The sequence below is a fragment of the Ochotona curzoniae genome, unplaced genomic scaffold (assembly GCF_017591425.1).
Source record: "Ochotona curzoniae isolate NIBS_2020 unplaced genomic scaffold, NIBS_Ocur_1.0 contig_2321, whole genome shotgun sequence".
Classification (NCBI taxonomy): Eukaryota; Metazoa; Chordata; class Mammalia; order Lagomorpha; family Ochotonidae; genus Ochotona; species Ochotona curzoniae.
In genome coordinates this window covers 7,454,740-7,477,350 of record NW_024465421.1, presented here as the reverse complement: position 1 = coordinate 7,477,350, position 22,611 = coordinate 7,454,740, and the positions used below count along the sequence as shown (strand labels likewise).

Sequence of the window (22,611 nt, the reverse complement as noted above, 5' to 3'; positions counted from 1 at the left end):
TGAACTGCTGTGAACTGGCACCTGATACCCACAGCATGCTTGCGCACTCCGCCCCCCACGCCCCAGACCCCAGGACTCAAAAGTCCTAACCTCACTTTCTGGAATGTACTATCTGACTCATGGCCATGGTCCTCTGTCTACTGGACCATCTTCAGGAGACCACATCCTGTTGACCCCAGAAAAGCTGCCAGCTGTCTCCCTTCCTTCTCGGGGGTGTCTGCCCCTTCTTCTCTTTCTCCCGAAAGGATGTCCCTCCACCCTGCTCCCCACTTCCTTTCTCATTCCTCCTCCTCTTCCTCCCTCAGCCACATCACCTGCCTCCCTGCTCCGCTGTTCTTCCAGATATTGGGAGAGAAAAGGATGGAGCTGAATCTTTCCTCCCTGGCCAGGTCTCCCGCAAGCCAAGGCCTGGAGAGAGAAGTGCTAGAACCGTCAAGTAGCAAAGAGGCCAGGACAGGGGTGGCCAGCAAAGATGGGACTGCTTAGGGGTGGCAGTCTTGAGAAGAAGCAGGAGGTGGAAGGGTCCAGGTGGGCTGTAGACTCCTCCTGAGGGTCCAGGGGCTGTGCTCCCGAGTGGCTCAGGCCTGCCTCCACCACCCCGGAAGGGGGAGAACCATCCCAGATCCAGGCTGCAGGATGCACCCTCTGGCCTCCATTGCCCCACCCCCTACTTAGGCCAACATTTCTGTGTCCTAGACCTAGGGAGGCCCCTGGACTTGCCACTGTCCCGCCTTCCTGCCGCCCGCCCCGCTGGCCAGTCCCCACGCCCACACGCCGGCCTGGGGCTGCCTCATCTGGCACTGATTATCCTGCTGCTGCTGTTGCCTCGGCTGCCGCGCCGCCACCTCCTCCTCCTCCTCCGCCAAGCTCAGCTGCTGCCTGCTCCGTCTGAGGACCCCAGCACTATTCCCCTCCCCCCAACATGTTGCCTGCTGCCACAATCTCCTTCCTGGGGCCCCTCCTCACAGCCTGGGCCCTGCTTCCTCTCACCTGGGGCCAGACCCCCAACTACACCAGGTAGGTCTGAGCCTCTTGCAGACAGCTTAGGGGAACTTCTGGTCTCTGCTTCCTGTGGGTCATGCCTGTGGACAGCCTAGGATGGTCTGGTTGACACATCCCCTCTGCCACCCCAGCCCACCTGCCAAGATCTCTGTCCCTGTTGAAGACCACCCTTGCCTGCTACTTGCTGCTCCCCTCCTTCCAGCCTCGGTCCTCTGGCCCTCTTAAGTTTCCTCTTCTACCCAGACTCTAGCTGGCTCACCCTCCCCGCAAACCACCACCACAACGGAGTCTAAGTGAGCCAAGATCCTGAACTTACTTGATAGCTGGACATCTGGATTCCAGCAACTAGAGACATGGGGGGGAGGGGTGGGACAGAAAGAGGGGAGACTTGGGAGGCAGGGACTCCAGGGGTGGACTGGAACAGCTCCAGGACCTTGAGAGGCTGGGGGAGGAGGGGAAGCTGGTTTCCAGGTTCTCTGTGAAGGTCCTTACTCATGTCAGCAGCTCCCCTCCTCGCTGCCCCTCCCCTGCCCTCCCCCACCCCGCCTCGTGGCTGCTGTGTCCACATCTGGAAGTGGTTAGGTTAGGCAGCTCCTGTCCCCGACTGCCATGCAGGAGGAGGCGGGGTGGAGATGGAGCGTGGGGAAGAGGGGCTGAGGATTCCGGGAATTCCTGCCTGCGTGGGGGTGGGGATCTGGGGGACCAGAGGGAAGACGGAGTGGTCCAGCTTTTCCTTTACCCTCTGCTGGCACCTTCTCTACCCCATCCCCTCCAGGGGGCTATGGCACCCTGAGATCCCTTTGGCCTTTTCTCTTTCCAGACCCCTGCCCCCCACCCATCCTTACCCATCCCAGTCTCTCCGCTATTACCCGCACCCCCTGACAAGCCCCCTCCTGTTCCCCAGACCTGTATTCCTGTGCGGAGGCGATGTGACAGGGGACTCAGGTTACGTGGCAAGCGAGGGTTTCCCCAATCTCTACCCCCCCAATAAAGAATGCATCTGGACAATCACGGTGAGAGACCCCTCTGGTCACCACTGCCCCTTCTCCCAGGGAAAGGCCTGATGCCTCTGCTGGGTACCCTCGGGGTCCTCTCCCCCAGGGCTCCTGACTCATAGCTCCCATCCTGACTCTCCACTCCCTACTTCTCTCCTAGCTGCTCACTCTCCTCTCTGCAGAGACCTGGAGTCTCCAGTTGGGCCCAGGGATGCAGAGCCCAGGTCCTCTGCTGGCCCTCAAACTGCTAATGGAGAGACCCCTGGGTGGGGGTGGGGGCGGGGGCGGGGAGGTTTGCGTAGCCTGACTTTGTGGGCTCTCTGCCCTGTCCCCTTGTTTCAGGTCCCCGAGGGCCAGACTGTGTCCCTGTCCTTCAGAGTCTTTGACCTGGAGCTACACCCCTCCTGCCGCTATGATGCCCTGGAGATCTTTGCCGGGGCTGGGACCTCAGGCCAGCGACTTGGGCGCTTCTGTGGGACCTTCCGACCTGCCCCTGTAATCGCCCCGGGCAACCAGGTGACCCTGAGGATGACAGCAGATGAGGGCACGGGAGGACGAGGCTTCCTGCTCTGGTACAGCGGGCGGGCCACCTCGGGCACTGGTGAGCCCTCCTGCCCCTCGGCCCGCCCCTGCCCGGCCCCTTTCCCGGCACAGGCCCCGCCCAGCCCTAACCAGCCCCACCCTCACACCCCACCTTGCGCCCCAGTCTAGGGTCCCCCCTGCCTCCCTTACCCTTTCTCCTTACTAACTGCCCCTTCAGTCCCTCCTCCCGGTCTTTTCTTCCCCCCTCCCGCTCCCACCCACCCCCTCTTCCAGGCCCCCCCCCAGGCGCGAGGCGGAAATGGGTCACCGACCCGCGGGTGGAATGGGCGGCCTGGGGTTACTGGGACGGTGAGTAATTTGTCCGGCCCGTCCGCAATCGGGCTCCCTCCGATGGGTGTGAGGGGGCACCCCCAGGGCTGGGTGGGGGACTAAGTTCCCCCAACCCGGAGCCCCCCCTTGCCCAACTCTGGGCTCCCGATTGCGGTCCCATCACCCCCTCCTGGTGGCAGAAGTCTTCCTTGAGATGTTTCAGGCGGAGACCTCCCCAAAGGGACCTCTGGGACAGAGCCCTAAGTGGAGGGCACCTGAGGGCCTGAGGGATCTCCAGCCTGCCAAGGGGATCCTCTGCCAGGCCGGGGGGATGGGATCTCCCGGGGAAAGAGGCGCGGTGTGGTCAGTCGGGGAGGGGCACGGAAGGGAGTGCGCCCAGCCAATGCCTCCTCCTCCCACTTGCCCACAGGGGCACCCGCTCCACCAGCCGCCTCTGCTAACCTGCCCTCCTCCTCTTTCCTCCCCCTTCCTCTGGACCACCCCTCATCCCGAGACCCACACACTCGAACTTGCTGATCCGGGCCTAGCGCGCTCTCCCTGAGCTGCCACAAGCTCTCCAGCGCCCCCCACCCCGGCTCCTCTCTCCCCTCCCCAGAACACCAGGTTTGCGGGGGGCGCATGGAGAAGGCGCAGGGAACTTTGACCACGCCCAACTGGCCCGAGTCCGATTACCCGCCGGGTGTCAGCTGCTCCTGGCACATTATTGCACCCCCTGACCAGGTACTTGCCCCTCTGCTGGTTCTCACCCCCTTGGGGACTTGGGAGAGGGGGGCATCCACCTGCAGCCAACGCAGCCTTGACTTGTACACATGCTTGGTGCAACCTATGTGGTGCCAAGGAGTGGGCGGGCGGGCACCTGTGTCTAGAGTGTGAGCCGGAACCTCGCTGCGGAGCACAGACACAGGGCCCCCTGGTGGAGGTGTGCTCCCCCTGAGCAGTGGGGTAAAGGAAAAGATCTGGTATCCTGGAAGGCCAGGTCGGGCGGCTGAAAGGGTGCAGGGTGCCAGGATGCCTCTGCCTCGTCCGCCACCAGGTCATCGCGCTGACCTTTGGGAAGTTTGACCTGGAGCCGGACACCTACTGTCGCTACGACTCGGTCAGCATCTTCAACGGAGCCGTGAGTGATGATGCCAAGAGGCTGGGGAAGTTCTGCGGCGACACGACCCCGGGGTAAGAGGGGCAGGGCAGTGGATCCGGGTCTCCTAGAGGGCGGAGCCTGAGACAGTGGGCAGAGCCTCAGCCCCTGGCCACTCTGGCTGGGGTCTGCCTGGAGAGCCAAGTGGGGGACTGTACAAAGTTGGGTAGCTAGCCCGCAAGGCCGTGGGGCATGGAAGTGGTTACCTGATGCCTCCCGCTGGGTCATGCAGCCCCATCTTCTCTGAGGGGAACGAGCTCCTGGTCCAGTTCGTCTCAGATCTCAGCGTCACCGCCGACGGCTTCTCAGCCTTCTACAAGATCCAACCTAGGGGTGCGGCATCAGCAGGGCCAGCCCAGGGCCCAGGAGAGAATGCACGACTGGGTAACCCCCTCGACCACCCAGGCCCTAAGACGGGAACTGGACCCAAAGTCAAGCCGCCCCCTAAACCCCGTGTCCAGCCTACAGAGAAGCCTGAGACCCCACTCCAGGCCAAGGCCACTGCCACTGGCCCTGGTGAGTACAGGAAGGAGTAGGGGCTGGGGGGCAGTACCTCCTTCCTGTCAAAGGCTGGTCTTGCCTGAGGGACTCAGAGCTGCAAGGTGCTGGCCTACCACAAACAGCTACCCCTCCCTCCTAGGTGCCCCCTGCCCCAAACAGTGCCAGCGGACAGGCACCTTGCAGGGCAACTTCTGTACCAGCAGCCTGGGTAAGATGCCCATCCACGCCTCCACAGCTCCCTCAACCATCTCCCCTCTTCTGGTCCCAGATCCACCCCGGCCTCCGGGCTCTTCATCTCCCACCTCCTTCCTCCTCTAGTTGTGACGGGAACAGTCAAGTCCATCGTTCGGGGCCCAGGCGAAGGTCTCACCGTCACAGTCAGTCTCATGAACGTTTATAAAACCGGTGGCCTGGACCTGCCCTCTCCGCCCACGGACACCTCCCTCAAGTTTTTCGTGCCCTGCAAGCAATGCCGCCCCCTGAAGAGAGGTAACAAACAGGCATACGCTGGGCAGTGGGCAGGCTGAGCCACTCTCAAGTGACACAGGTGTGGAAATGAGCTCTCAATCCTGTCCCCTCTCCCCTCCCCCAGGAGCCAGCTACCTGCTGATGGGTCAGGTAGACGAGAACAATGGACCCGTCCTTCCTCCAGACAGCTTTGTGGTCCTTTACCGCCCCACTCAGGACCAGATACTCACCAACCTGAGCAAGAGGAAGTGCCCCTCCTAACCCACCCAGTCCCAGGTCTGAAACTCCGGGGGCCAGCTCCAAGGACACCTGGCCCTAAGGCGTGTGGTGTTTCTGATCTGAATAAATGGTTCTTAACTAGAAAAAAAATTTTTTTTTTTTGTCAGAGCTCTCTTTCTCAGGGTAAAGGCCACCTTGCGGATAGATTTTCATTCAGGTGTGCAAGCAGCAGACAGGTGCCTTCTGTTTGCTTACCAGCGCCCTTCTGCTCCAGGCCTCCACGTTCTCTTCCCTCAGTGTGCGTCTCAGTCACTCACCAAGTGGCACTCCCTGGATAAGCTGTCAGCCTGTGACACTTCCCACCCACCAAGTCTTGCCTCCAGCTTTCTGCTGATGTACATCCCGGGAGGGGTAGCAACTGTGGGTCCCTGTCACACAGGTGGGAGACCCCAAGGGGAGCTTCTGGCATCTGCCCTGGCAAGGAGTGGGCATTTTGTCTGCTGGCTTGTATGCTCACATCCGGGGGTAGCGCTGTATTTAGCCTAACACCCGTGGTACCAACATCCCTTTATAATGCCTGCTGCATGGCAGGGAAAGCAGCTAGCCCAAGTACCTGGGCCCCTGCATCAACGTGGGACACCTGGAAGAAAATCCTGGCTCCTGGCTTCAGTCTGGCCCAGCCTTGGGTGTTGCAGCCCTCTGGGGAGTGAACAAGCAGAGGGAAGATCTCTCTCTGTGTAATAAAAACAAACAATAAAAAAAAAAAACTTTGTAAATTAAAAAGTTGCTCACATCGCACATTGGAGTACCTTGGCTCCATTCCTGGCTCCAACTTGCTGCCAGCACAGACCCTGGAGGGAGGCAGACGGATCCTGCCACCTAGCGGACAGTTTTGATCCTGGCTTGGCCGACGTGCTCCGCCCCGCCAACGCATCAAGGAACTAAGCCAATCACCGGCGCCAGGAGGCAGGCGTTTCGTACGCTCTTCAACCGCACCAATCAGCGCCCAGTGTCGGGCGGCACCCAGGTCGTTTGGCCAATAGGAAACGCTGTACGGCGGAAGTGCAGCTAGGGAGCTGGGGGGAAGATGGCAGCCTTCGTAGGGGCTCCCCTCTGATTGGCAGGGGCTATGACTACAAGATGAGCGTCCACAATACAAACGGCCGGCCGTTCGATGGAGGAAGCTCAGGCAGCGGACGGGGCCGAAGGTGTTTCGGAGAGCAGGAAGCGTTTGTAAGGCAGTTCCGAAGGTGGCTGCAGCGGCGGGCGGAACCTGGCCGGAGAGAGGGGGAGGGCGCACCGGGACGTCCGGAAGGGGCGGGGCCTCTGCCCGTGGGCGGGACTTGGTGGACCCGCGAACCCGGCCTGAGGAGAAAGCCCGGATTGGAAGCGGCGAGGGGCAGGTTTAAGGGTGGGTGGGCGTGGCCAGCGGGATCTAAAGGGAGGACCTGGCTGGAAAGGGACAGATTTGGGGGGAGGGGTCCCTACCGAGTGGGGTTGCGAGGCGGCGGCGGCATCCGTCCTGGTCCTGTCCCACCATCTCATCGTGACCGCTGTCGCCCCTCGTACCCCCAGCCCTGGACTCCAGGCCCTGTTCCCTGAGTTCTGCCCTCGGATGTCCGACCGCCCAGAGCCTGCATGCGCCGTGGGGCGCCCCAGGACCAGGAGCTGGTGGGTGCAGGGGCCCCTGGGCGGGGGTCCCGCAGTGCCCCTCCTCCCTCGGGACCCGTGGTTCCGGTCCTCGTCTTCCCCCCGGATCTAGTGTTCAGGGCTGACCAGCGGAGCGGGCCCCGACAGCTGCTGACCCTGTATAACCCCACAGGAACTGCGCTTCGCTTCCGAGGTGAGGGGATGCGAGCCTCGGGTTAGGGGGCCGGGGGCTGTGTGTGCCTTGAGTGGGGTCAGAGGGTCAGCCCCGGGAGTCCTGCCGTCCAAAGTGGCGGAGGGGGCTCAGGTGTCCCCTCGTGGACAGGACTAGTGTTTCTATCAACTCCCCACCCAGTCCTGTGCACAGCACCTGCCAAATACACGGTGTTTGACGCGGAAGGCTACGTGAAGGCTCAGTCCTGCATTGACATGTGAGTGAATGGGGGGGTGGGGTGCGGAGGAGAGGTGGACCAAAAGCAGGGGTCACTGCAACCTGTTGCTTTAGCTCTGAGATCTTGTCCTGTCACCTGTTCGTGTCCCTGAAGGAAACGCTGGGGGTGGGGGATTTAGGGGGACACCTGGATGCACGTGACTGATGCCCCATCTCACTCCTGGCTCCTGCCTCGGGAACAGTGTGATCCGCCATGTGGCCCCCATCCCCAGCCACTACGACGTGCAGGACCGCTTCCGCATTGAGCTGTCGGAGGAGGGGTCTGATGGCCGAGTGGTGGGGCGCAAGGACATCACCTCCGTTCTCAGACCCCCGGCGCGGCCCCTGGAGCTTCAGGGACCACCTGACCCGCCGCCCCAACAGGGACCTCCTGCCTGGACAGCAGCCACCCTGGCCAGACCCTTCCCAGAGGGTGAGTGAAAAGATGGGGGAAGGAGTAGGTTGAGTCTGGAGATGGAGCTTAATGGGGTTAGATGACGTCTCCTTGCAAGGTCTTTTGCCCTAGGAGTTGAGATTTTAGGCTAGGGGTGGGAGAAGAGACTGCAGCTCGTGTGTGGAGGGGCAGATCTTCAGTTAATTGCAATACTTCCTGTCCGGTTCCAGCTCAGTTCAGTGTTAAGCAATGACTCAGTGGTGCACTAGGTTTGGGAGGCAGAGAGCGGCCCCTGCCTGCCATGCTGCCCAGCAGATGGTCATGAGGGCAAAAAGAGAACAAAGAGCCAGGGCCCTGGGGTGAGGGCTGTGTGGACCCAGGAGAGGGTGGCATTGCCTTGGTGTTGTGCTCCTGGTGGGGGCAGTGGGGAAGGAGGCCCCCTGTGGTCAGCCTCCTCTCTGGGACACCTGGGGCAGGGCGGCCAGCCACTGAGGAGCCTTGTCCCCCAGCGCCCCGGCAGCAGCTGGCCACCAGCTCCTTCCTACTCTTCCTGCTCACCGGCCTAGTGTCGGTGGCCTTCCTGCTGCTCCCGCTGCAGGACCAGCTTGGCAGTCAGCTGCCCCAAGTCCTGCACGTGTCCCTGGGACAGAAACTGGTGGCAGCCTACGTCTTGGGTAAGCGTGTCCTCTGAGTGGTAACCAGGGCACGGATGGGGGTGGGAATGGGGTGCCTCAGGGTGGGCGCCCTGGGGGTAGGCTGCTGGGCTGACCTTACTTTCCTTTTCTGGCGCCTGCAGGCCTCCTCACCATGGTGTTTCTCCGGACCTGAGCCCCCAGGTGGGGCCTGGAGACAGCCACTGTGTTGCTCCCACCTTGCCTCGGCTCTCTCCTCTTCCTCCTCCCTGGCTGCCTTCTCCCTCCATTCCTAAAAGGAAAAAAATTCCAGCGATTTGTATTCATTTTTCCAAGTTGAATAAAATAAATTTCTAAAATTACAGCGAGAGCTATAGGATACTTGCCCACAGCCTATGCCTGCACAGCCTCTCCTTTGCCTCCCAGCCCTGTTGCCACAGGGGAGCCCACAAAGGCTGGACAGGAGCTTGGTAAATCCTGGTATTGTGTCCAGCATACCAGCCTTCCAGCAAGTTCGTGTGTTTCCCTGAGGCTCTGCTTCTACCTCTAACAGAACCTGTGAGACAAGGTAACTTAAAAACAAACAAAAAAAGACATTTCTTTGACATGCAGAGTTATAGAAAAAGAGGAGGAGAGACAGATCTTCCATCTGCTGGTTCACTCCCCCAAATAGCTACAAAGGCTGGGGTTGGGGTAGGCCAAAACTAGGAGCTAATCCGGGGTCTGCTACATAGGTGTAGGGACCCAAGCCCTTGGGCCATCCTCCACTGCTTTCCTAGGCCATAAGGAGGGAGCTGGATAGGAAGTGGAACAGCCACAATTTGAACCAGCACTCGCATGGGATGCCAGTATCACAGGTAGCATTTCACCTACTATGCCGTAGTGCTAGCCCCAAGTTGATTTTTTATTTTATTTTTTATTGATTTGAAACTCATAGTGACAGATGTTCTATTTTTTTTTAAGGTTTATTTTACTGGAAAGGCAGATATACAGAGAGGAGGAGTGACAGAGAGGAAGATCTATCTGTTGATTCACTCCCCAAGTGGCTGCAACTGCTGGAACTGAACCAATCCGAAGCCAGGAGCCAGGAACCTCCTCCAGGTCTCCCAGGCAGGTGCAGGGTCCCAAAGCTTTGGGCCTTCCTCGATTGCTTTTCCAGGCCACAAGCAGAGAGCTGGGTAGGAAGTGGAGCTGCTGGGATTAGAACCGGTGCCCATATGGGATCCCAGTGTGTTCAAGGTGAGGACTTTAACTGCTTCGCTATCACGCCGGGCCCGACAGATATTCTGTCTGCTGGTTTTCTCCAGATTGTTGACAAGGGACAAAGCATCCGCGAGATACTGTTGTTAGGACAGCTCCTGTCCGCTATCTTGGGTGGTTAATCAGTTGTCCCAGCTTGGCTCTGGGGGCCTCACGACCTCCTCCACGGCCTGAGCAGGCCCTGATAAAATGCAGAGGATGGGCCTGCACTGGTGCCCAGGAGGCGGAGGAGACAGGTCAGTGTAGTCCTAAGGGGAGATGTCCCCCCAAGGGACCAACCTAGCAGGTGCATGGCCACTGTGGTCTTACAGGAACATGTGCTCAGAGCAGGACTGTGAGGCTTAATGTTCTGTGTTTTCTGTCTTGAAGTTCTTAATGACCTTACTTTTTAAAGCTATTTTTAAAAAGAAGGAGAGACGCACAGAGATCTTCCACCTGTCGATTCACTTTCTTGGTGGCTACAACAGCCAGGGCTTGGCCAGATCAGAGCCAGGAGCTTCTGGGACTCCCAAGTGAATGCAGGGGTCCACATACTTGGACCTATTGCTGCTGCTCTCCCAGGTGCGTTAGAGAGAGCTGCAGCAGAAGTGGAGCAGCCAGGATTCAAACTGGTGCCTGCATGGGATGCCAGCATCAAAGGTGTTGGTTTCCCCAGCTGCAGCATAGCACAACCCCAAGAATTTATTTTTGAACTTATGCATCAGATGGGAAACTCGCCAGGACAATCGAGGCAGGGTTTTGGACTCCTAGAGGCAGCTGCCACACTCCTCCCCCACCAGGGTCCTAGGCGCTACAAGCTCTTCCTCCCAGGTTGTGGGACAGCACCTGGGTGCCTGTGAGGGTGTACCTAAGGAATGCGACATGACCTAGCAAAGAACACCATACAGAGTAAAAGAGAGATCTTTGATCTGCTGGTTCACTCCCCAAATGACTGCCAACAGCCAGGGCTGAGCCAAGTTCACAGCCAGGAAGAAGCTAAGAGCTTCATCCCCGCCTCCCTCCCGGAGGCAAGGACCAAAAACTTAAATATCATCCTCTCCCTTGTCAGGAACATTAGCAGGGAGCTGGATCCAAAGCAGGACACCTGGGGCTTGAACTGGCGTGCCAGTTTGGGAGATTGGCATTGCAGTCACAGCTCAGCCCACTGCACCACAAGGCCAGCCTCTGCTCCCGCGTTTTCAACGCAGGGCCTTGCATTTTATTTCACCAGGCCTTGTGGGTCATGCAGCAGGACCTAGCCCAGGAAAAGGTGCTGAGCCAGTGCCCCACCCCTATGGCAGGTGGGCAGGTGGGAGAGAGTGGGCCTTCCTTGTTTTCTTAGTTTCCTAAAGCTCTCTTTTCCACCTCATTCCCTGGGGGCATCCCCTCCCCTAGGGCTCAACCGGGGCATTAGGCAAAGTTAGGAAGGTGAGGCACTATGGACAAGAGATGGCAACAAGAGGTTTATTGATATCCAGAGTCCATGGCCCACCCACTACAGGGCTCCTGTCAGCCCTCAGGGCAGCATGCCAAACAAAGAGCCAGCCATGAAGGTCCCAGGCCTGGCAAACTTTCCAGAATGGTCTCTGCTCTCAGGACTGGATGCCCTTCTGCACTGAGGTGAATGAGGAACCAACAGCAGCCGCGAGCGTGGGTCACTTCTGTCCCCCTCCATCGCTGAAGTGGACAGGAGGAGCTCTCGGCAGGGCGCAGGGTACTAGGGGTGCCCAGCAAGGCTGGCTGCCCTCAGAGGTTGTTATCGATGTTCCAGACGTCGCCGCTAAGCGCGTTGGCTGCCCCCTGCAGCGTCCAGGTGAGCAGGGCCAGCTGGCGCCTGAAGCGGCTCTCCTGGAAGCCCAGGCCGGTCGCCACTCCCGAGTCGCTGGAGTTGCCAGTGCGCAGCAGCCGGAGGTGGTCGAGTAGAGCGCCCAGTGTGTGGTCTCCACGGCCCAGGAAGATGTGGCGAAACGGGGAGTCAGCCGGCGACACGTACTGGGACAGGAAGTAGAACTCCACCTGTGCAAACAATGGGGTGCGCTCGGGCTTGGGGCTTGCTCGGGCGTAAGGCTTGGATCACCCCTCAGGCAGCCTGGGATCAAGCAGGCACTTGACAGACGTCCGGGAGCGGCCCAAGTCCCGCCTCCCTCCGACTTTCCAATCAGGAACAGCCATCCTGTGACGCAATCAGTTGCCGGGCAGGGTGCGTCCTCCCGCTAAGTCAGATGCTTAGCCCCTCCTTTCTATTACTAGAGCCCCCAAGCTTACATCTCGGTCCCCCAACCCGCTTTCTTCAAACTTTCCGTTTCCCTGCCCAGAGCCTCAAAGAACAAATCTGAACACCAAAGCTGCCCGCGAGCGACCCAGTCACTCTGTCCCACCTCCCCCAGTGTCCACAGCCCAAGGTCCAACGTCCAGGGGAAAGCCAGATCCTCAGGAGGCACCTGACTGGTCAGCCGCCCTCTGGCCTCACCTCCTCCCACCTCTGCTGGCCTCTCGGGGGAGGGGACTCCTGTGGGCCTCAGTCTTCACGGATATCAGAGTCACCCACTGAGAAATTACACAGCTCATCCCTGTCAGAGGCTTCCCCAAAGCCTTTGCAGGCACAGCTGCCCCATGTGCTCCCGGGGACTCCTGCTGTCCAGCCTCACGCGGGTGAATGCACCATCCTCCCCAGGGGCAGGCTGTACCCCCTCACAGGGGAGGCAGAGTGAGCACAGGCTGGGGCAAGGAGTGTTACGTGGTCTGGTCTCTAATTTTGGCTCTACCCCTCACTTGGGGGAGTTACTTGGCCTCTCTGAGCTTCCGTCCACGCATTCACCATCTCCCAACTGTAGGGGAGTACTACTGCGGGAGCTGAAGTTGGGTTCCCAGCAAGCCAGTCCTCTAGTCACAGCAGCTCCTTCTTCCTCCACCTGTGGTCAAGCCCAGGCCCCACCTGCAGGTGCTGGCTGCCCCCCTTGCACCCTCCACTTCCTCTCCAGGTCATTTATCCTCCAGCTAGACTCCCTTCCCCGGACTGCATTTTCACCAATTGCTCACTGCCTCAAAGCCTCCCTATGCTTCAGACCCTCGAATACCAGCTCCTCACACAAGCAGCCTGTGCTTTCTGCCCCCTAACCCCAGGCTGGGAGTTCCCGGGCCCTGGGCCTCTGCAGCAGCTCCTGATCTGGCTCTGCTGGTCCGCACCCTGTTTGTGAGGAAAGATTTCCTCAGATTTTCCTGTTTCTGGGCAGATTTCACTGCCACACCCTACCTCTGGGGCTCTCTGCTTTTCTTGCCAGCAACTCAAGTTCTGCCGGTAATTTCAACCCCAAGTTCCAGTCCAAAGCAGAGTTCGGCAAAACTTGCTCTACAAAGTGCCAGGCAGTAAAGATTTTCTGCTATGCAAGTCACTTTGCAGGTCAGAGTGGTCCTTATTACAATTGTCCAGTGTCAGTCACCACCGGTGTAGAAAAGGCAGAAAGCCAGCCACAGGGGCTCAGCAGGCTGATCGTCCATGTGCCACCACTGGCATCCCATAGGGGTGATGGCTCGTGTCTTCGCTGGTCCCCTTCCTATCCAGCTCCCTGCTGCTTGTAGCCTGGGAGAGAAGTCAAGGATGGCTCAAGTCCTTGGGACCCTGCACCCACATGGGAGACCCAGAAGAAACTCCTGGTTCCTGGCTTCAGATTGGCTCAGCTCCAACCATTGCAACCATTCGGGAAGTGAATGAACAGATGGAAGATCTCTCTCCCTGTCTTTATCTCTCCTCTCTATAAATCTGCCTTTTCAATTAAAACAAAAAGCGAATTTAAAAAAAAAATAGGCAGCCACAGGCAACACACAAACTGATGAAGATGGCTGTGTTGCAATAAGACTTTACAAAAACCAGCAAGTGGCTGCATTTTTGCCTGCTGGCTGCAGTTGACCAATCTTTGGTATACAGCCTCAAAGAAGACCTCTGTCTGGACCAACTCTCGCATTGAGTCCCTTTTCTGTCGAGGGCCTGAACCACCCACGTTGCACTCGGGGGCAGCAGCTTTGCATTCCCAAAAACCTACGGCAAGATCCGAGAACGAGACTGAGCTAAGCTGGATCTCCACGTCTCTCTCCACCAAGGATCACACATGTCTCAGGGAAGGGAATATGAGACCAGAATGACAAGAGGAGAGATCAGAAGAGGTTGGAGAGGGCAGAGAAAGAAGTGAGAAAGGCAGAGTAAGAGGAATGGGTTTGGGGCTGGCACCATGGCACAGAGAACAAAGCAGCCACCTGCAATGCCAGCTTCCCATACTAGAGCACTGGTTCAAGTCCTGGGTATACAGTGCCCATCCAGCTCCCTGATGTTGTGCCTGGATGATAAGCAGATGGGCCAAGTGCATGGGACCCTCCCCTCCACATGGGAGACCAGGAGCGGGGTTCTTGGTGCCTGGCTTCAGCCTGGCCCAGTGCCAGCTATTGTGGTCATTTGGGGAGTGAACCCGCAAATGAAAGCTCTATTTGCCTTTAAAATAACAAGTGAATTAATTTAAAAATAACAACGGAGGGATGGCCTCTGTAGACAGAAGCCATAGTGATGCCAAGGGCGACAGGCAGGGAACAGCAGCTGGAAGCCAGACGGAGGAAGTTCATGAACCTACCCAAGGTAGACAGGTTCTCTTCCTGTGACCTCTGTATGCCCCCATGTCCGTGTGGAGCTCTGTGGGTCCACTGCGGGGCCCCTGCTCACCCCACACTCACTAAACATGATGCTGCTAGTAATAGTGCCCCACAGAACTACCCCCCAAACCCAAAGCCCTGTTCACCCATTTCCCAAGATTAAAGGGTTGCATTCTTGGAATGAGGAAGAGAAAGGAAGAGGGAACTGGAATTGGGGTGCAGGCTGCGAAACAGTCAACACCAAGCGGTGGATTGGCCAGGGAGTCACAGGACACCTCCTCCAGGCAGCCCTTCTGGGCTTCACTCATCTCATTAGCAGGAGTAAGAAAGGAAACAAGAAATCCACACTCCAAATTGCCAGGAGGACCCTTCCAGTCAGCCTAGTGAGGGCGAAGGGGGCGGAGCCGGCTGCGGGGCGGGGCGTCCGGAGAGGGGCGGGGCTCACCCGCATGATGCGCACGTTGTACATGCGCATCAGGCGCTCGTCGCGCTCCTCGGAGCTGTAGATCTCCTTCCGTAGCTTTTCGGCCGCCCGGATGTAATCCCCTCGCGCCGAGTACACCCACTGCAGGGTCAGCCCGCGGGCCTGAGGGCAGAGGCGCGGGCTGGGGCCGGCGGAGGGGCCAGGACCGGCCCAGGATGGAGGCCGGGACCCCCGAGCCTGGCAGGAGGGGGCGGGGAGAGGGGCCCAGAGTGAAGGAGAGGGTCCCTCTGGGGTCCTGGCGGCTTGGGAGGTTAGGTGACCAGAGAGCAGAGGCACAGGGCCAGGCCGCAGACCCCGCCCCCTGCCCCACTCCCCCCAGGCAGCAGCATGAGAGGGTCTGCAGCCCACCACCTCCAGAGGCCAGTGGTGGGGTTGGTGTGCTGGACCTTGAGGTCCCCGGAGAACTCATTGAGGTTGCCGATGTGCCTGAGGACCACGTCCCCATAGCGGCCGAAGTCGAGGGGCAGCAGGTGGTCGTGGCTGAGCCTCATGAGGAGCAGCCCCGCGAGCTGGGCCACAGCCTGGGCTACGGCGGGCAGGCGGCCTCGCAACATCTGGTGCAGATTCTCGTAGGTGTCCTCCTTCGTGTGCAGGAACGGGTAAACCTGGTCCTCCTGCCGGGCGGGACAGGGCAGGGCTGCGGCAGGGCCGATGCTCGCAGGGGCTGCCTGGGCTGCGGGAACTGGAGCGGAGGTCTCACCTCCAGGAAGGAGAACTCGACGGCTGGGACCCCCGCGAAGGCCGTGAAGGAGTAGGCGCTACTGTCCATGGGCAGGGGCCTGATCCTGGGGGCCGGAAGGTTGAGGGGGGGACTCCGTGGGCTCCACCTCCCCCTTCCCCGCTCCCTCCCATTCCCACTTACACCTCTGCATCCCAGCTGGGATTGGTGAACACCACCTGCTCATACAGGGTCTGCCCACTGTGGTTCGGGGAGTCCACCTGCCAGTGAGGGGTGGGCCTGGGGTCAGGCTCTGTCCCCACCAAGTGCCCAGACCCCCTGGAATGGCCCCAGCTAGGGCTTACCTGTTTCAGGATGTTCTCAATGAGGCTGATCAGAACGGGGCTGGTCTTAGCGTGGAATCTGTCATCTCCTAAAGAGCAAGAGAGGGAAGCTGGGCCCCCAGGCAAGACCCTAGGGGGTCCTCAAGGCCTGGGGATGGCATCATACCCCCAGCTCACCCATCACCGCATCATCCAGGCTCACATAGGCCACAGCCTTAAGGTGCAGCACACTCAGGTAACCCTGTGGCGGTGAGGGAGTGAGGGTCAGGGTGTAGAGTAAGAATCTCCAGCTGACCTGGCCACTATACCACCTGCCCAGGACCCCATGTCACCTCCAGCCACTCCGTGGAGCCCACACTTCCAAAGTCACCCCCATCCCAGCTGATGAAGAGAAGACTTCTCCGGGGCCGGAAGCCTGGAGACAGAAAATGGGAGTGACTGGGAGAGCCCATGCCAGCCCCCACCCCTTACTCCTCTTGTGTCCTGTCCTGGTCACCTGGCTTCAGTGCGCACTCTCTTATCAAGTCCCCAGCTGACCACTCACCTGGGGTCACCCAGCCTGGACGTGGAGCAGGAAGCTTCCGATCCCTGAGTTCCCGTGGTGACCACCCTCCCAGCTGCCTCGGAGCCCTGGGCCTGACTCAGCTCATGGCCCCAGCATTTGCATGGCCTCGGCCTTGACCTTACCGTTGCTCACCATGGAGGAGAAGGTCCGCACCAGCTCCAGAAGGATGGAGGTGCCCACGGCTGACCGGGCTGCTCCTGGGCCCCAGGCGTCCCTCTGGGCCCCGATGACAACGTAGTGATCTGAGGAGGGCATGTTTGGGACCTAGCTCCTTCACTGGCAGTCCCCAGCATGCGCCCTGGGAGGGCAGTGTCTGAACCCCTGCACACACCCCCCCCCCCGCACTCCATCCCTTCTATCAGCTTCATCTCTGGGTTCCCACCACTTGGCTGCCCCAGCCCTGTCCCTGTGGTGGCCCGCACCACGCTCATGCCCTGCTCTCCTGGAGAACCAGCCTGTTGGCTCCACCGCTGGCTACAGTCTTATTTTACCAGCCTTGTGCGTTACCCTCCTGTGGCCCATGCCTGCCTCCACTTCCCTCAGGGTTGCGGCACTCCTGGCCAGAGCCAATGAATCCTGTCTGCCGCAGGAACTGTGGGTCATACTGGGTGGGCAAGCATACCTGGCTCAGAGACACCCTCGATGCAGCCGAAGATGTTGTTAATGGGGGTGGAGGCCTTGTGGTTGTTGACCTGAAGGAGCAGGGCTGGCCCAGGGCCCAGGCGATAAGGGGAGCCTGGGAGATGCCCCTGCCACTCCTGGGGGGCCACAGGACCTCTGAGCTTCCTGGAGGGGGAGGAAGATGGAAAAGGCTGGGAATGGCAGAGGCCCCAGACCCCAGAGGAGCCCAATGTCCTCTTGGCTGTTTATCTCTGTCCCTGGCTCTGGCTCTGCACATGCAGAAGGGGAGGGACAGGACAGCCAGGGCCACCTTGGACGGCTGCACAAACTGTGTGCTGCTCAACAATGCCCAAGAGAGGTGGGCAGGAAGTCCAGCTGTGTGCAGCTTTGCTGGCCAACTTTTCCTTGCTCACCTGCAGCCTCTCCCACCCCCTCTCTCCACCAGCTCCTCCCAGCCCCCCACCTCACCCCTTACCCCAGCAGACGAGAAGCGATGTCTCCACTGATGGGCTGGGCTGGGATACTAGGGAGGCCTGAGGACTCCACTGGAGGGAACTGGGTTTGGTTGAAGGAAGGGAAGCCAGGCGTGTAGGGGTCCCCAGTTCCCAGGTGCACCTGTGCGGAAAGGGATACCCAACCTGAAACTGTAGACTGGGCTTCCCTAGTTAGGGGGTGTGGGTGTAGGTCAGCTCCATTTCCAAAAAAGACTGCAGGAAGACTCTGCTGGCCTCCCCCATGTCCCACCCCAGGACTCACGTGTCCATACACAGCGCGGTGGCTGGCCAGGCCTAGCTTGTGGCCATCCTGGGAGAAGTCGGCAGGGTCCGGGTATATGAGCACTCCTCGGGCCCCAAAGGCCTGGGCGCTGGCCACCTGTGCGTGTGGGAGGGGACGCTACAGGACTCCTTCACCAAGAAGTCAGAGGACAGGACAAATGAGCACAGCGGGGGACAAGGGTGGATGGAGGGGAGACGGGGCAGAGCAAGGCAGCGCAGCCTCTGGTCTGTACCTGTCAGCCTGTGGATGGCACCAGCTAGCCCTGGTCTGCCTTCTAACGCTGCAGGATCCACAGCCCCTCAGAGAACCATCCCCTGCCCCAATTTTTGTGCCTGCCAGCATTTTCTTCCTACCAGGTTGTTATTTTTTCTTTCTTCTCTGTCAGCTTTCCTCCCCAGCTGTATGCTGTCCTCACTCAGGGACCCTCACCTTCTGGGCGAAACTGGTGACCCCCACGCGCACCAGGAGGAGGCGACCGACAGGCTCCACGCCCCTGGCCCTCAGGTCCTGTAGGTCCTCTGGGCGCCCATAGTGGGCATACACCAGTTCTCCCTAGGAACACGAACCATGGTGACTGAGCGTGTGTGGGCTCCCCCACACTTTGAACAAAGGTCGCATCCTAGGATGGATCAAAGGAAGCCAGGCGCTCACCGTGGCATTGCCCGTGGCACTGTAGGGACAGTAGGCATCCGGGTCCTCCAATGGGAGCTGCTCCCTGGCTCTCCCAGCAGTGTCAACCCAATGCAGGGTGTTGGGGTGCGCCCTGAGAAACGTGGATGGTGAGTGACCGAGGCTGCCCACCCCACCTCCCCTCCCCTCCCCTTCAATACACTCACGGGTCCGGGAACTGCAGTCCCACGTAGTGTGTGTCAGTCCACACATGGTCCAGCTTGTGGCGGGAGAGTGATGCCAGGATGTCCCGGGTCAGGGCAGCCATCCCTGCGGAGCCGGCCATGCGTTCCTGATGGCTGGTCTGCCTGATGCGGGAGAAGTGGGATTAGAGAGAAAGGGAAGGATCTGGGGTCGAGGTTGCCCCAGAGATGAGGGGCTCCTACACTTAGGGGAAAGCTCTGACTGCTGCCCACAGCCAGGGGACCCATTACCACCATCCCATAGGTTCTTCTTGGTCCAATTACAGAAAGCCCCTGCTAAGGGCTGGCCTTGACAGAAACCTGGCTGGAGATGTCAACTCTCCTGGTGAGTCTTAAGAGAAAAACACGCAGCTTCTCTCTCTCACGCACACATATACACACACATATACACACCAGGGCTTGGGAGGGAGGATGACTCAGATTCAGGCCCTGGGGATTTGTCCACTAAGTCGCAGCCACATGTTCACCCCTCCATGTGGATTTTGGCCAGAATGTGAAGGCTAAAATAATGAGGCAGATGACTAAGTTCTTAATGAGAACGGACGAGCTACCAATTGGCCAGAAAATAGCAGTGACGGGAGAGAGGCAGAGAGAACTGGGTGATGGGGGCTTCAAAGGGAGACAGCTCGGCCCAAGGAAAAATGATCAGAAATCTGAGACACAGGCATCCCCAGAGGCCCACTACAGAGGTTTAAACCACTGCACCACAATGCCAGTCCCAGAGCTGTAACACCTGGTACAGGTGCATGTGTCTTGCACGTGTCCCTCCAACTGAGGCACGGGGCTTCTAGCGTGTCTTACCCTCTTTTCTGGACCCGCTGAGCAGGTGCAGTGTCAGTCCTGTGAGCTCCTCAAGGTGAACAGTAGGGGCAGGGGAGTAGGGTGGGCAACATGGCACTGAGTAGACCTAGACTGCAGATAGTGGCCGGGACAAGGATTTTACTTTTGTGCATTTGAAAAGCAGAGGGTGGGGGAGGGGATCCCTCATCCAGGAGTTGACTTCTCAAGTGGCTGCATTAGTTGAGGTTGCGCCAAGTCAAAGACAGGAACCCAGAGCTCCATCCTGGTCTCCCACATGGGTAGCAAAGACCCAAGGACTTGCGTCCGCATCTGTGGCCTCCCAGGATATGTGTGAACAGGACGCCATTGACTTGGAACAGGGCTGGGACTTGAACCCAGGCTGCTGGGAATGGGATGTGTGTGGCCCAAGTGGTGTTTTCAGCACTGTGCTGAATGTCTGGCCCCTCATTCTATAAACTTTAAATTGCTGCTCTGCTTATGATATCTAATACAGTGTAAATGCTGCTAAGCAGTTACTGTATTGTTTAGGAAAAAAAATAATAAAGCCTGTATTACTATTCAGTTCAGATGTTTTCTTTTCCAAATCTTTTCTTTTTAAAAAGGCAATGTTACCTTGCTCTTTTCCTTTTGAAGATGTATTTATTTTTCTTTGAAAGGCACAGTTGCAGAGGGAGGAGAGCCAAAGAGAGATGTCCATACACTGGTTCACTCCCCCAAACAGCTGCAACAGCCCGAGCTGGGCACGTCCGATCTTAGCCAAAAGGCTGAGAAGCAATCTGACCTTAATCAAAACACACTCACACAATGTGATCCTGTTATTCCACTGCCTGAAACTCCTCAGCACCTTCTTGCTCTCTTAGAATGAGACACCACTCCCCGCCAAAAAAAAAAAAAAGAATGAGACTCCAAACAGCAACTGTGGCCAGGACAGCCCTGTGAGGCCTGAGCCTCCTCCACCAGGCTGACCACATGGCCTCATTTCACTTCCTCCTGAAAACCACAACCTGTCCACAGTTTTGAAACCTCAGCCCACCTTCTCTTGACCTGGCGAATCTCTATCTCTAGGTCTCGGCTTGCTGACCCACCACACCCCTCTTGTGATCCAGGGGACTGGGCAGAGTCACGCCTTATCCCGGCCCTGTGTGTCCCACCTGCAGTGGAATTCGGGCCTCCTTGCCTACCTGCCCGCCAACAGGATGACTGGTTTAGTGTGGATTTCCTCCACGGTGCCCTAAGCAGGGAAAGGTCAGGCGGAACCACAATCAACTCACTTCCAGCTGCTGTGGCCATTTGGGGAATGAACCAGCAGATGGAAGATATTTCTCTTCTCTCTCTCCTTCTTTCTGTAAATCTGACTTTCCAATAAAAATAAATCTTTTTTTAAAAGTTTTTTTTCTTTTTTTAGGTGGCTCCAATGGCTAGAGCTGAGCCAACCTGAAGCCAGGAGCCTCTTCCTGGTCTCCCACTGCAGGTGCAGGGTCCCAGGGCTTTGGGCCATCCTCGAATGCTTTTCCAAGCCACAAGCAGGGAGCTGGATGGGAAGCAGGGCCGCCAGGATTAGAACCAGCGCCCATATGGGATCCTGGCGCGTTCAAGGTGAGGACTTTAGCTGCTATGCTACTGCATTGGGTTCAAAATGAATCTTTAAATAAAACAGTCACTCTGAGTACATAAGCAAAAATAAATACAGGATACATAAAATATTACCACTGCATGACTACACAGCCAGCTTTCCCAAGAACACTTCAAAAGCTTAGGACTTTTACATTAACTGCAAGAAACAGATAACAGAAACATTCCTTTTTTTCTCAGACCACAATTATGAAGTCACATGGTTATGCAAATTCTACATGTGTGTACCAAACAGGAAACACATTTATCCCAATTCTCCTGGCTTGGTCTCCTAGCAGAACGTAGCAAACAACTTCCTGAGTAACATAGCTGGGGATGCCTTTTCTACAACTCCAAAAACCTCAGCCCTGCAAGGGTAAGAAATTCAACATCCGGGCCCAGCACAGTAGCCTAGTGGCTGAATCCTCGTCTTTCATGTACCAGGATCTCATTTGGGTGCTGGTTCATATCCCAGCTGCTTCCCTTCCCTTCCAGTTCCCTGCTTATGGCCTGGGAAAGCAGTAGAGGATGGCCATGTCCTCGGGCCTATGTGACCCATGTGGGGAAACCTGAAGGAAGCTCTTGGCCCAGCCCTGGCTGTTGTAGTCCTCTGGGGAGTGAATCAGTAGATGGAGGATTCTGTCTCTATTTGTATCATTCATCAGCCACGTCTCTCCTTCAGGTGCTACCCTCAGGCCCTGAGTCTCCTGGGACCCCAGCTTCCAATGCCACCCTCCACCCTCCAAAACAAAACAAACAAAAAACAAAACACTGCAGAGAGGTCAGGGAAGCAGGTGGAAGGACTCAGAGCAGGCTGGCCAAGAGGGGGCAGGTGGGCACTTACCTGATGGAGTCCTCCAGGTGCCCTTCCCCAAGCAGCCGCAAGAACATGGCCTGAAGGTCGCTCCAGTACAGCGGGCCCCGATGGACGTCCAGACCTTGCTCAGAGCCAGCGTCCTCGTTGACCACCAACACGGAGTCCCCACACGCCTGGCAGGTCCCTCGGAAGACCACGTAGCCCAGAAGGAAGGCTGGAGGGGTGACAAGACCGGGCATTCTCCTTGTGCCCCCACCCTCGGACCTCAGGGACCCTTCCGTAGCCCAGGGATGGGGTGGGGGTTGGTTCTCACCTGCTGTGAGGATGAGAAGTGTTGTAAGGACCAGATAGGGGGCAGCCCTTTGTCCCACTGCTGCCCAGGGTATGGCGCCAGGCTGCCCCTCTCTGGAACCCAGGGTCTCTGGACCCTTCAGCTCCATGGGGCAGAAAGGGGTGGGCAACTCAGGCTCTTCCTCTTCTTCTTCCTCTTCCTCCTCCAGGCGCCCTTGTGTGGGGCCCTCCACGCGCCTGTAGATGCTCTGAGAGGGCCGTGGGGACAGCTGCTGCTGTGTATGTGTGGAGGGGGGTGTGTGAGATCTGAGGTTATGGTCTGGAGGCTCTCTGACTTTGGGGTTAGCCTGCAGAGCAGAGGCCACATCTGGGAAGCTGTACTGGGGGGTGGGGCAGAGGGAAGGAGAAGAGGGGCCCACCCTGGAGAGTTGGGAGTGGGCTGTAAAGCTCTGAAGGAAGCCCCAAGTTGTCCCCCCCCCCCCACTCCACTCTCCTGGTCTTACCGCTCTCCGGAGTAGACCCCAAAGTGGCTCCATGTCCTTGTCCCCTCCGGAGCCCTGCAGGATACCCCCCCACCCCCCCAGTGATAAAACCGTT

General features: G+C 58.4%; 3 protein-coding genes across 6 annotated transcripts; 2 read left to right on the top strand and 1 right to left on the bottom strand.

The window, feature by feature from the left end:
• Positions 1-922: 922 nt before the first annotated feature.
• On the top strand, positions 923-5,343 carry PCOLCE (procollagen C-endopeptidase enhancer). Its single transcript, XM_040973830.1, has 9 exons — positions 923-1,017; positions 1,907-2,015; positions 2,340-2,598; positions 3,466-3,590; positions 3,904-4,040; positions 4,238-4,521; positions 4,646-4,714; positions 4,825-4,995; positions 5,099-5,343. Exons 1-9 carry the CDS (start codon positions 923-925, stop codon positions 5,233-5,235), a joined length of 1,386 nt encoding a protein of 461 aa, XP_040829764.1. The 3' UTR covers positions 5,236-5,343.
• A 935-nt stretch (positions 5,344-6,278) lies between these two features.
• On the top strand, positions 6,279-8,603 carry MOSPD3 (motile sperm domain containing 3). Of its 4 annotated transcripts, none has more exons than XM_040973827.1 (6): positions 6,279-6,426; positions 6,769-7,036; positions 7,196-7,271; positions 7,474-7,703; positions 8,141-8,338; positions 8,461-8,603. In XM_040973827.1, the coding sequence occupies exons 2-6, from the start codon at positions 6,832-6,834 to the stop codon at positions 8,490-8,492; spliced, it is 741 nt and encodes a 246-aa protein (XP_040829761.1). In that variant the 5' UTR covers positions 6,279-6,426; positions 6,769-6,831; the 3' UTR covers positions 8,493-8,603. The 4 variants fall into 4 exon arrangements, with proteins under 4 accessions (XP_040829761.1, XP_040829760.1, XP_040829763.1 ...); XM_040973826.1 differs by lacking the exon at positions 6,279-6,426 and adding an exon at positions 6,547-6,604; XM_040973829.1 differs by lacking the exon at positions 6,279-6,426 and having other exon boundaries at positions 6,642-7,036; positions 7,504-7,703; positions 8,174-8,338.
• Positions 8,604-10,983: 2,380 nt separating this feature from the next.
• On the bottom strand, positions 10,984-22,550 carry TFR2 (transferrin receptor 2). The gene is made up of 18 exons (XM_040973825.1): positions 22,518-22,550; positions 22,037-22,289; positions 21,751-21,937; positions 18,459-18,599; positions 18,274-18,385; positions 18,052-18,174; positions 17,602-17,718; positions 17,321-17,460; positions 16,847-17,010; positions 16,347-16,466; positions 15,992-16,074; positions 15,837-15,900; positions 15,681-15,748; positions 15,520-15,596; positions 15,358-15,442; positions 15,044-15,271; positions 14,619-14,759; positions 10,984-11,551 (listed from the first exon to the last, which is right to left on the bottom strand). The coding sequence occupies exons 1-18, from the start codon at positions 22,548-22,550 to the stop codon at positions 11,282-11,284; spliced, it is 2,406 nt and encodes an 801-aa protein (XP_040829759.1). The 3' UTR covers positions 10,984-11,281.
• Between the last annotated feature and the right edge of the window lie 61 nt (positions 22,551-22,611).